At 40.3% G+C, this 12,096-nt stretch overlaps 1 protein-coding gene across 2 annotated transcripts in view; it reads right to left on the minus strand.

Moving 5' to 3' along the window:
• Window positions 1-6,337: 6,337 nt before the first annotated feature.
• ADAMTSL3 (ADAMTS like 3) overlaps window positions 6,338-12,096 on the minus strand; it is a 634,062-nt gene continuing 628,303 nt past the window's right edge. The window contains exons 30-31 of one of the 2 annotated variants that reach the window (XM_040342560.1): window positions 7,129-7,343; window positions 6,338-6,782 (exon numbers count right to left, since the gene is read on the minus strand). In XM_040342560.1, the coding sequence (XP_040198494.1) occupies window positions 6,673-6,782; window positions 7,129-7,343 (325 nt within the window). In that variant the 3' untranslated portion in view covers window positions 6,338-6,672. Of the gene's footprint in view, window positions 6,783-6,882; window positions 7,344-12,096 lie in introns of those variants that run through there. The other variant, XM_040342561.1, reaches the window with a different exon arrangement.

Here is a 12,096-nt window from a genome sequence, read left to right on the forward strand (position 1 = left end):
TTTCAGGAAAATACCCCAGCATTTGTAAAAGCAGATGTAATTGTCCAAGAACAGGATGGGCGGTGTGAAAATTGTGGAACCACCCTGTACTAGTTACATAATTAATTACATGTGTTAATCCTTCGATTTACATGTCTGAAGGTGTTAATTGTTGGCAAAACCCAATGTAGTGGTTTACAACAGCTAGAAACAGTAAAAGCCATTGATCGGGGCTTTTACCACTGTCTCTATCTTGGGGGAGGTTCACCATGCCTGTATGGATTCCCTAGGTTACACAAGGAAGATGTCCATCTTTTCTAATATTTTTATTCAGAATTTCTTTTAACAAGTACAAGATCAGCATTTACCACTGAAATAGGAAGTAGTTGTACAGTAACAAATCGGTTATGATTTGGTTGCATCACTGAAAATCTTATATTTATGTGAAGCTTTATGTATCCTCATATTAGATTTAAATGAAAAGGTCAAGCCTAAACCAAAAAAAAAAAGAAAAAAGGAGAAACCTTGAATATACACGGTAGAGCTTATGAAATGTAGGAATAACATCGAGTGACAAGGTTTTAAAATGTTCTGTGTCTTCCCCACTTATCACGCTGGAAATATAAAGCGTTTGGGGGGGGGGGGGATACATATATAGTGCAATTATAATTTTGGAGCCCCTCTTCTCACTAAAGATAGTACACAGAGGAACTCCACTGTGTAGCATTGGGAACCATGAGGGGCCAATCTCTCTACTACCACTACTAGAAGCAACCTATTAGCTAAACTTCCTAGTGGTCCCAGGGGCCAAAATTGGTCCAAGGGCCCACCGTAAGGCAAATTACATTGAGATAGGAGAGAAAGAGAAAAGAGACGACAGAAAGAAGAGTAGAGGATAGTGAAGGGGGTGCACACTGGCCCTGAAGAAAAGCACTCCTGAGCCAATACCATCTTATTATGTAAAAAGAGGATCACCGCTCCAGGTGGGTCGCTATGTAGAGTAGACTGTCTCAGGATACCGTGGGTGCTGGCAATGCACTGACCATGCATGAGATACGAAGAGAGGAAATGGATAGCCGCACTCCAATAACCAAAAAGGTTGTCTTTTTATTCAAACGAACAGCAAATACATCACTTCACAAGGTCACAGCAAAGGAGCAGGGGAACAGCCGACGCGTTTCGCACTGAGCTAGTGCTTAATCATGGCTAGTGAATAAAAAGACAACCTTTTTGGTTATTGGAGTGCGGCTATCCATTTCCTCTCTTCGTATCTCATGCATCTTATTATGTAGCTGAAAGGTAGTTAATCCAGGGGTCCCATATTTTATCTAACAAAGCAACCTTATTGTTTACAATTGCCAAGAGGCGTTTATTCACCATTATCCAAGATAGTTTCGATTTTAGCAGGTGGAAAGGGATCGTAGGGGACTTCCAAGATTTGGCTATAGATATTATTGCTGCTACGAATTTGAAGGCTATGAGTCTCTTCATATATTTTGATGTCCCCACCACTGGGCGTCCCACCAGTGCCTGTAGAGGTTATTTAATAAGGAAGGTGCCCATCTAAGCATCAGCTTTGGTAATTGGGTTTCACAATTTTCATACCTCCCATTCTGATCCAAACACTTCTGCTCTTCCATGGTGTTTGGATCAAGGTGTGGGTGCTACTTGTGTGGACATAAATGCTGGAATATTTTCCTGACACTTAGAATTGAAGAAATGTCTTGGATACACATCTTCAAGATTACAGAAAAAATGCAGATGAATATGACTAACTACTACTACATATACCATGACCCGGATACATGAGAACCTTCACAAACATCTATTCCCTCTATTAATGAATGACACAAATGTACAGGCAGAGCCATGGACAGCCGTGCATAATTCAAAGCTGACAGCTGCAGCCAGGGAGTAGAACCCCCACACACTGTTGGAGAAGGGGGGGGGGTGTTGTTAGGGATCATGTTACATGTTACACCCCAAATTTGCATAATGATTAAAGTTAAAGTCTAACTCCATCTTTTAGAACATGTTAAATGCTCTAAAATATGGAGTTAGCCTTTAACTTTAAACCTTATGCAAATTAAATAAGTCCTATATCCTCTGTTTTCATTGGTAGTTTTAGGCTAGGATCACACTATGCTGGTTTGCCTGCAGCCACATTTGCATGGGCACAGCATTCTATTCATTCAGTCCAGCACAGGAAGATGGGTTGCAGTTTACAGTGCGTAGATGTGCCATTAAGAATGGGGGTGATGGCACCCCCCATGCATTTGCTGAAAGATGAGTGTTTTTGCTGTGGGTGCTGGAAAGCATGCCATTTACACTCAATTCTACACCCACAGAAGTTTGAACCTAGCCTAAATAATAGAAAACAAAGACAACTGACAGAAAGCTATGCTAGCCAGTTACAAAATAGTATGAAAGGGAATTTAGTCATTAGTTCCACACAGAGTAAAACTGTTGTTTCTAGGGGATTTCATTTACCATTAGTCATTTCTCACAATTTGGAACTGCTGGGCAGGGTAATAGGGTAATAAAAAGCGAAATATTTATTTTGTTCTCTTTTCTTTATGTAGTCACTCAATGTAACAATGGAAATGTTAACATTCTAATTGTTGCAATTGAAGATGCACTTCATGAATAGAGCTCCTTCTAAATATTTCTCTCCTATCTCTAGACACATCATTCTGTAGACACACTAGAATCCAAACTGAACATTTTCATTTAGGCAACATGAGAACAGTTGCCTGTACATGCATAAATGAATATGCTAAGCACTATATAGTATTGTCATAGTTTATTATTCAACTGCTTTGACTAAGAATATTGACTTTATAAAAAGGGGCCTTTTTTCTTCTGGGTGTATTTACAAAAAATATTGCATAACTAGTCAGCCAGAAAAACTTTTAGTACAGTCATTCTGTGCAAATTGAATGCTGTCCTTCTAATTCCTCTACAGGTTGAATGTTATTTACACATAAAAAATAGAATGGTGCAGAAAAATACTGCATTATGTTCACTATACAGATCTGAGGATCATAAGAAATAAGTATTTATTTCCAATGGTCCTCAGATCCATCTAGTAGCCAATATGTGGTATAAAGCAGGGTTATCCAAATTTTTCAATACAAGAGCCATATAATATATTTTACAAATACTCACGGGCCAAAAAAAATGAGTGAATAAAATTGAAATGAATGAATACATTTTAGTTGGAGCTTTTTGAAATCAGCATTATATGATTTAGAACAATGGAGAAAGAACTTCATTAAAACAAAGCAAAGAGGTTCCAGATAAACTTGCACACATCCGAACCGTACATGATTATGATTGTCCCTATCAGAATCTCCCCTTGGATCAGGATCCCCATGAAAGTCCCCCGTTTACATCAGAGTCCACCCTTGCACACTTTTGTGAATGCTGGGGCATCATTCACAGTTCTAGCAACCAACAGTGGTACAAAGACACAATGGTACGGCTGGGGGGAACCTGTGCTGGAGACCAGAGGAGGAGGTAGCTGTGGAAGCTGGGAAGAAATGGCAAAAATAGGTTGACCTGAAGACCTGTGTGAGGGGTCACAGATCCTAAATAAAACCTTGCAGTGGGCCATATTTGGCCAATAAGTGGTAGATTGGAGGCCCCTGCTGTAGAGGAAATAAAAGGGGAACATTCAATTTTGTCCCATTTACACAGAACAAATAAACCAGCGGTTTGGCTGGCCAAGAAACTATGCATTTTATTAAATAAACACAGCCTTTAGTGCTGGTTCAAACTACAGCGACTTGGGATCCGACTTGTCAGACCTCAAGTTGCCCCAAGTCGTTGGACATAAGAAATTCATTGAAGTGAATGAGAGCTGTCTTAATGTACTCTACTGAAGCTGCTCCAACTTCAGAAAAGGTTCCTGTACTACTTCAAGGTGACTTCTAGGCAACTTGTACCCATAGATTTCAATAGAAGTTGCCTCTAAGTCGGATCTCCATCTATATTGAAGCGACTTTACAGGAAAAATAAAATAGTTTAAATAGGCAAATCCCTCCCTCCCACAGAGCTGATTAAGTTGCCTGTCCTTGAGGCAACTTTAAGTTGCATTGTAAGTTGCTCAAAGTCGCGCTGAAGTTGTGTTGAAGTCGCGCTGAAATTGCCTCCAAATCGCCTTGTAAGTTGGGTTGCCCCTGTGTAATCCGGCACTTAATGTAGGAGATAAAAGTGCAAAAACCCCCAGGAGTAGGTCAGAATACTTATTTTTATTGAGCTCCCTTTAGAAAACTGTGAACGTATTGGTTGTCTTACTCAGTAAACCTGTACCTTTGTATGTAACTGTGGTTCAGTCACTCTTACTGTGATAAAATATGGCACCAACTGACAAAATTAATACTGCTAATAGATTGACACTCATTTTATACCACGCGCACACACACACACAGACACACTCACATAATATATGCTCACCACAACAGATACTATTGCTGCAGTGCTAGATTTAAACTTATAGAATACCATGAATATTGTGAATTACTGTACTCTTCTATGCAGGTAGTAAAGGATGTTGAGTGGGTGGTTGAGTTATGTAGCCACTTATGGCAACAAACTTCACCAAAATAAAAGTAATACTTATACATTAAAACATTTGGCAAAGTATTTGCCAATTGAAATTTGTGAAGAATTAGTTATTGTTCAATGTGTATTTGCATTAGCCGTAACAATGAATTCCTTGATTGTTCAGAACTGTATAGAATACACAATAAACATGGCTGTGTAGTAGCATGGTCATATATTTACTAAGCCCAAGCCTACTGCAGCCACAGAGCATACAGCAAGACTAGCTACCGCTAGTAAATACAGCATGAGTCTGTATTCTATACATATCCAACCTTCATACAGCCTTCACATTGGGTTATACAGCTGATGACTCTCTATCCTTCTACAATTATGTATTATAACAATTTACAGAAATGCTTCTCTCCATCAAATGAACCTTTGATGTTGCGTCAGTTAATTTCACTTTCCCATTTGTAACTCTATTCAATGGAAATCCCAATACCGCATGAAAACATAAGCTGCTTAGTTCATGTTTACCCAGCAAAGTAAACTAACAAAAGCGAGTGTGGTTAAAAGGAAATCAATGACATGCTCAATTTAAGCTACATAACCTAACACGGACCTTACATAGGTCCTTTACTATACTGTGACCCATGCCACAGGCACATGCTTTTTTTAGTACAATTTATCCAAATGTCACTGTGAGCCCATTCAGCATTAAGGTATATTGTATAAAAGCAACATGGCTACTAGACATAAAAACTGGATTATGCAAAATAGTTTTTAAGAATATTATGAATCTATAAAAGCTTCAGATACTTTTTAGATATGACTTTATTTAATAAGGAGTTGTTACAGTATGAGAGTGAGATATTTCCAAAGCCAACAAATTTCAAAATGAGCAAGTTTTCCAAAAAATCAGACCGTGTGTACGCTCCATCGGACAAACGTTCGGTTTTCATCGGACAAAAGTTTGCTCTGCAAACGGACAAACTTTTCGGCAACAAAAATTCGATGGTGCCTAGTCCGACCATGTGTACAGCAAGCCATCGGACTTTTGTACAAAGTACAAATACGCAAGCCCAGTACCAATGTTAAAATTAACCAACAATAGCAGAAGTTGACCAAAGGGTGGCGGTAAAGAGCAGAAAAGAGCAGAAAAAACACGTGATGTTGAGAAAGTTTTAGGAAAGTTTGCAGAAAAGTCCGAGCGTGTGTATGCTATGGGTTTGCCCGGCTAACTCCCTTCGGACAAAAATCCACGGAAACGTTTGTTTGAAGTCCGACTGTGTGTACGAGGTTAACACGCAACAAATTCCCTGTCTAGTAATTCCATATAATACTGTGAATAGAGACCCTTTACCTTTTTTTTGCATAAAATGGTGGGTATGAAACAAGAGGCTACACAACAGTTACAATGTTGACTGAAATTCTTTGTAGATATAGGAAACTTTTTGAAAGTTCACAATTTAAGCTTACACACAACTTATTTTAAAGTTTGAAACTTCAGCTTCTTAACACAACTTATTTTAGCCCTGGTTCACACTGGGTACGATTTGGAACGATTTGAGATGCGATTTGACATGTCAAATCGCATCTCAAATCGGCGGCAATTGTCGGCAATGGCACTGTCCTAATCAGTGCGACGCCGCATCTGCGATTTCAAAAAGTAGTTCCTGTACTACTTTTTGCGATTTCGGGCCGCGATTTACATTAAATTGCGGCCGAAATCGCGGCAAATCGCTGCAAAATCGCGGCCGCGAAATCGCGGTAAAATCGCGCATTTTACCGCGATTTTGAATTCGCAGCAGTGTGAACCTAGGCTCAATGTTGGAAATTTTAGCTTCTTAACATAAAGTATTTTAAAGTTTAACTATAACATCATTTATTTTAAAGTTTGTTGGCCCTTCAACATTAGTTATTTAATCCTGGTAACGTCTATAAAGTGGGATTCGGCCATACAGACTCTATTTTATTTCACTTTTAGGTTTATGCTTTTCTGTTTCCAGTGGGCAGCAGGGGTGTTCCATTGAATAGACCTCTAAATTCTAAATATTAAACCTAAATGTACAAACTTTTTACAAGTTTTTTGAGGATCCTTCTCATCTCTTCAGTTTACCGCAGAGCACGGTTTTTCAGGAGAAGTTACGCTCCGTTACACGATTCACAACATCTCTGTTTGTAGAGCTCTAATAAGCACAGCTTAAGCTGTTTTACAAATGTACAGTAGTGAGTTGTATCCTTGCATTCTCCTTCTGTAAAATAAAAGATCTAATTAAAACACAACGGTGGAAAAATAAGGCACAGCATACTGCAGAACATAACACCATGTTAAAGTGTAGCCATCACTTACAATGAGAGCAACCATTTTTTAATTATTATGCGGAGGAACTTTGATTATATCATAATAACAGTCATACAACTAGTTCTTGTGGAATTTACAGGCTGGAATATACATGTCTCTGCTGTTTGGTGGTGATGGGTGCACTTTAAACGTTGTGTCGCGAGTAGTGCTCTTTTCTGGCAATTATACACATCTGTTAGGGAGATTTTGTTTTTAATACAATTGTCAATGATTGTAATAGCCAAATATTTGCATACTTCCACAGGACGTAATATTGCAGCGCTGCCAAGTCATGGGCCTCCGTTTCCACACACAGTATTGATCAGCCAAAACTTTGCCGTTCTTCCTATGCACACAGTCTACTTTCCGAGACTGAAAACCATTTCCACATGCTGCAGTGCACGGTCTCCAGGGGCCTGTCCTCCAGTACACATCGCACATCTCCGAAGAACAGTCCCTTCTGGAAGCGGGCCTGGGGATAAAACACACCACAAAACATTTCCCTTTAGTATTCCAGCTTCCAAAACAGCACATACAAAGAGTCAAGGCTTTGCTGCAAGATAACATCACAAAGACAAAGGGGTAGATTTAGTATTAGAGGAGAGGCTCTTTACTTAGCAAATAGAATATAAACAAAGAAGGTGAACCTCTGTTCAATTTGAATGCCATGTGCTAGTAAATACCCTGTCTTTTTTAATTCCCCAAGCACATGATAGGGTATTTATAGCATCACCTTATATGGAACTAAACTCTCTCAATCAGAATGAACTATTTTTACTCCTTATGTTGCTATCATTATTTAATTGTTTTTTTTTTTTTTTTTTTTTTTAGTTGCTTCCTGGTTTCTGGCCTAGGCCAAAATGATATCATACATCCTAGAAGGGGAGGAAGGCAGAAGGGCTTCCTCCCCTCCTAGGATGTATGACATCCTTTTGGCCTAGGTCACAAACCATGAAACAACTAAGGAAATGTAAAAAAAAAATAATAAGTAAGTTTCACCTGCCTGCACACCTGAGCTAAAGACGGATGCATTCCAGGAAGTAAGCTCTACATGAATCATCTGCCCTTGTTCAAGAGATCCGTGGCTAGAAATGCTATAGGGGTGTTTTTCAAATTGATTTACAACAAAATGAATTGGGTGAGTTTGCTGTGAATATTAAAACATTTATTAAACAGTGTTTTCAATTTGTGGTGCTCAGATACCGTTTAGTTTTACTTTAAGGGCCCTTTCACACGGGGCGGATCAGTAATGATCCGCCTCTGTGTGTCCGTCAAGCTCAGCGGGGATCCTCCGTAAAATCCCCGCTGAGCCGTCGGCTGGCAGGGCGGTCCCTGCACACTGTGCAGGGACCGCCCTGTCTTTCCTCCTTTCTCCCCTATGGGGGGATCAGATGAACACGGACCGTATGTCCGTGTTCACCCGATCCGATCCGCCAGACGGAAGAAAAATAGGATTTTCTTCCGTCCGGAAAAATCGGATCTTTGCGGAGGCGGGTGACTACGGGTGTCAGCTTATGGTCATCCGCTGACACCCGCAATCACATAGGGACCAATGTATGTCCCGTTTTCATCCGCAACGGATGGATGAAAATGCGGACATACGGTCCGCACATGTGAAAGGGGCCTAACTCTGCATTAACTTTGTTATGTGAACATCCATTACATCAACCCCACTGTTACCAATTTTAGGGGAAAACGTATATACTGTATATTTTATATCAGGGGAAGGCAACCTCGGCCCTCCAGCTGTGGTGAAACTACAAATCCCATCATTCCTCTGCCTCTAGGAGTCATGCTTGTGATTGTCAGGGTTGCAATGTCTCATGGGACGTGTAGTTTCAAAACAGCTGGAGGACCGATGTTGCCTACCCTTGTTTTAGATAATACTGTATAATGTTGCATTATACAAGGAAAGCTCTATGTATGCAAGCCTAGTTCTCTACAAAAAAGCACACAGTTTTGCAGTTTTTTTTAACTGATAGCACTTATCAACGTAGACTTCAGCTTAGCCTAATTGTTTAAAGATGTATTTTTTTCTGAGTTTCAGAATACTCGGGTGTCTTCAGTCTTCACTCTTTTCCTAAGCTAAGGCTACCATTACTACCAAACACTTCCAGGAGTGTCAGATGCCTGGGCTCCCACTGCTTGCAGTGTTTTTTTCTGCTGGTCCTTACATCGCTATAGGACACAGTGGCGGCATATGGTCCGATGCCTGTAGCTACAATGTGCAGTAGAAGGCCAAGCATCTGCCACTCCAAGAGGTGTAGATCCTCTGCAACAGAGAGAATATTGCAGTTTATGCCTACTGCAAAGGTAAGCATATATCTATTATAGGATGCTTGTGTAGTGTTTGTATTTAATCCAATTAGCATACTTTAACCAGAATAGATTGCATGTAAAGGTGTATAATATCAGAATGGATTTTTTTTTTAAAACTCCAATACAACAATAATGTTTGCTGAAGGTTACCAGCAGATATGCTGGCTTCTAGTGAGTTCACAGCATGTATGTGAGAAGGTGCAACATTTGCATCAAACTGTATTGGTATTGTGACTAGATGTTTGCCTATTACACAGAGAAGAATTGATGAAAACAGCCTTACTCTTTCTGTTACAGGCCCAAAATATTGTGAATCGTTAGTTTCCCATCCAAAAATAAAAAGCCTACATGCACCAATTCTATATAGTCATTGCTAAAATTTTGTTTTGGTGTTCTCTTTTAAGATTCGAAAATACAGCAATAGAGAGAGGAGAGTTTTCCATCTCATAAGGGGGAGATTTACTAAAAGTGGAGCACTCAGAATCTGGTGCACCTGTGTATGGTAGCCAATTAGCTTCTAACTTCATCTTGTTCAAATAAGCTTTGACAATAAAACCTGGAAGTTGATTGGTTTCTATGCAGAGCTGCACCATTTTTTGTACTCTCCAGTTTTAGTAAATCGACCCCATAGTCTACCCTTGCAGACCTTTATTTTGCATCTAAATTCTATTATATATTACCAAACAGACTTAGGGGTTGATTTACTAAAGGCAACAAGAATGTAATTGCTCCAGAGCTTAGTAAATGAGGTAAAGCTTTACTTTGCAAAGAATACCCAATCATGTGCAAGACAAATAAAAAAAATGAATTTTTGAATGATTCAATGACGAAAGTCAGCCAAGCTTCTGCTCATTTCGCTCTGGAACAACTGCTTTTAGTAAATCAAACCCTTTCATTTCCAAAGAAAGAGTTTTAGGTCGTAGAAATATTAACAAATATTATCTAAAGCCAAAGAGAATATAGCTATATATCTATGTGGACACTGTCAGGCCCAGCGGTAGCATACAGAGCTAAAGTGGCACTAAACCCTCCTATCCTTCACAGCCAAGGAAACTGTCATCTTAGCCTGTTTGATCTGCAATTGCCATGGTGCTACACATGTGATCAGCTATGACATTAGCCATTTTAGGACTTGACAGTTTGGTTGACAGCTGACATAAGCACACTAGCAACTGAAGGCATGCCTTGAATGTAACTGTTTTGGTTAAATCCATGGGTTTCATTCCACTTTCAGGTACACTCAGGTATCAATGTCGATATACTTTGGGATTAGGTCTTGTTCATGCAGTTCTGCCACCTATCTCAGACTACTATGAAGGTAATTAGTGTGCTGCAGCAGTATACATAGTTTTACTAAATATCTCAGAAGTGTTAGAAGTAAATTGAAGATGGGGAGCTAAGGGGCTCTGTAATTATTTCATTTTCAGATAGTCCAAACTACTGCTAGAGATACTCGGTAGTCTAATGCCGCGCACACACGATCGGTCAATCTGATGAGAACGGTCTGATGGACCGTTTTCATCAGACCAAACCGATCGTGTGTAGGCCCCATTGGTTATTTATCCATCGGTTAAAAAATTTGAAACTTGTTTTAAAATTAACCAATGGATACCTAACCGATAGAAAAAAAAACATAGTTTGTAGGCACGTCCATCGGTTAAAAATCCATGCATGCTCAGACTAAATTAGGGGACGGGAGCGCTCGTTCTGGTAAAACTAGCGTTCGTTATGGAGATAGCACATTCATCACGCTGTAACAGACATAAAAGCGTGAATCGTCTTTTACTAACACAAAATCAGCCCAAGCAGCCCCAAGGGTGGCGCCATTGGATTTGAACTTCCCCTTTATAGTGCCGTCATACGTGGTTTACGTGACCGCGTTCTGACACGATCGTTTTTTTAACCGATGGTGTGTAGGCACGACTGACCATCAGTCAACTTCATCGGTTAACTGATAGAAAAATCCATCAGACCGCTCTCATCGGATTGACCGATCGTGTGTACAGGGCATAACTCTACTACCATGCACAAAAAAGAAACAGCAGCTTCCACCATCAAAAGCTTTTAGTTTGGGGAGCTGCGGTGGCTCGACGCGATTGGCACTGCGCTGACAAGCCATTCACCTCTGCAGCTAGAGGTTCGGATCCCGGTCTCAGCTACATGTGAATTGAGTTTGGTGGTCTCAGCCCGGCTCCCGGTGGGTGTGCTATGCGAGGTAAGCTTGCGCTTAGTACGCCCACCCCCCTCCCACACTTACACGCACTCGAAATTGGGTTAACATGCATGCACTTTGACCACGCGGTCTCTAAAAACAGAGGCGAAGGACTAACGGGGCTGGTTGAGCGGGATAGATCCTCTCACTCCCTTATGGGGAGTCCCTCTGCCCCGTTGGGCTTCAAAGCGGAGCAGGTAGGGCGGGCTGTGTGGGAGGACCCCCTCACACACCCACCTTTGCCACCCGGGGCATGGAGAAAGGTGGCAGATTGCCTCTGGGGGAGGCCTGCCTACTCCCAACTCCTGCAGTCCGGCTCCTCTCTCGAGTACACGCACAAAATACACTTTAAAAGAAAAAAAAGCTTTTGGTTTCTTGTCTGTGAAAGGGACAAGTATGCTTTCACTATATGGATACAAAGTTTTGTTATAGTCTGTAATGTCAAGAGTAAGAAACACTAGAATTCTTAGATCTATTGTATTCCATTTTTTCCCTAGATTTATATAGATTACACATTCTAGATGTTTGTAAGTCTTCCATTTTAACGTCAAGGATTGTGACTGTGAAGCATTTAAATAAGACATTAAATGTTACAAATCTCTTTGAGTGGTGAAAGCCATAAAGGCCTTCAGATGATCTTACCAGAACATCATAACAGCTAAATGACAGAAAAAAACAATCTGCCGTTTTTTGG

The sequence above is a fragment of the Rana temporaria genome, chromosome 3 (assembly GCF_905171775.1).
Source record: "Rana temporaria chromosome 3, aRanTem1.1, whole genome shotgun sequence".
NCBI classification, from domain to species: domain Eukaryota; kingdom Metazoa; phylum Chordata; class Amphibia; order Anura; family Ranidae; genus Rana; species Rana temporaria.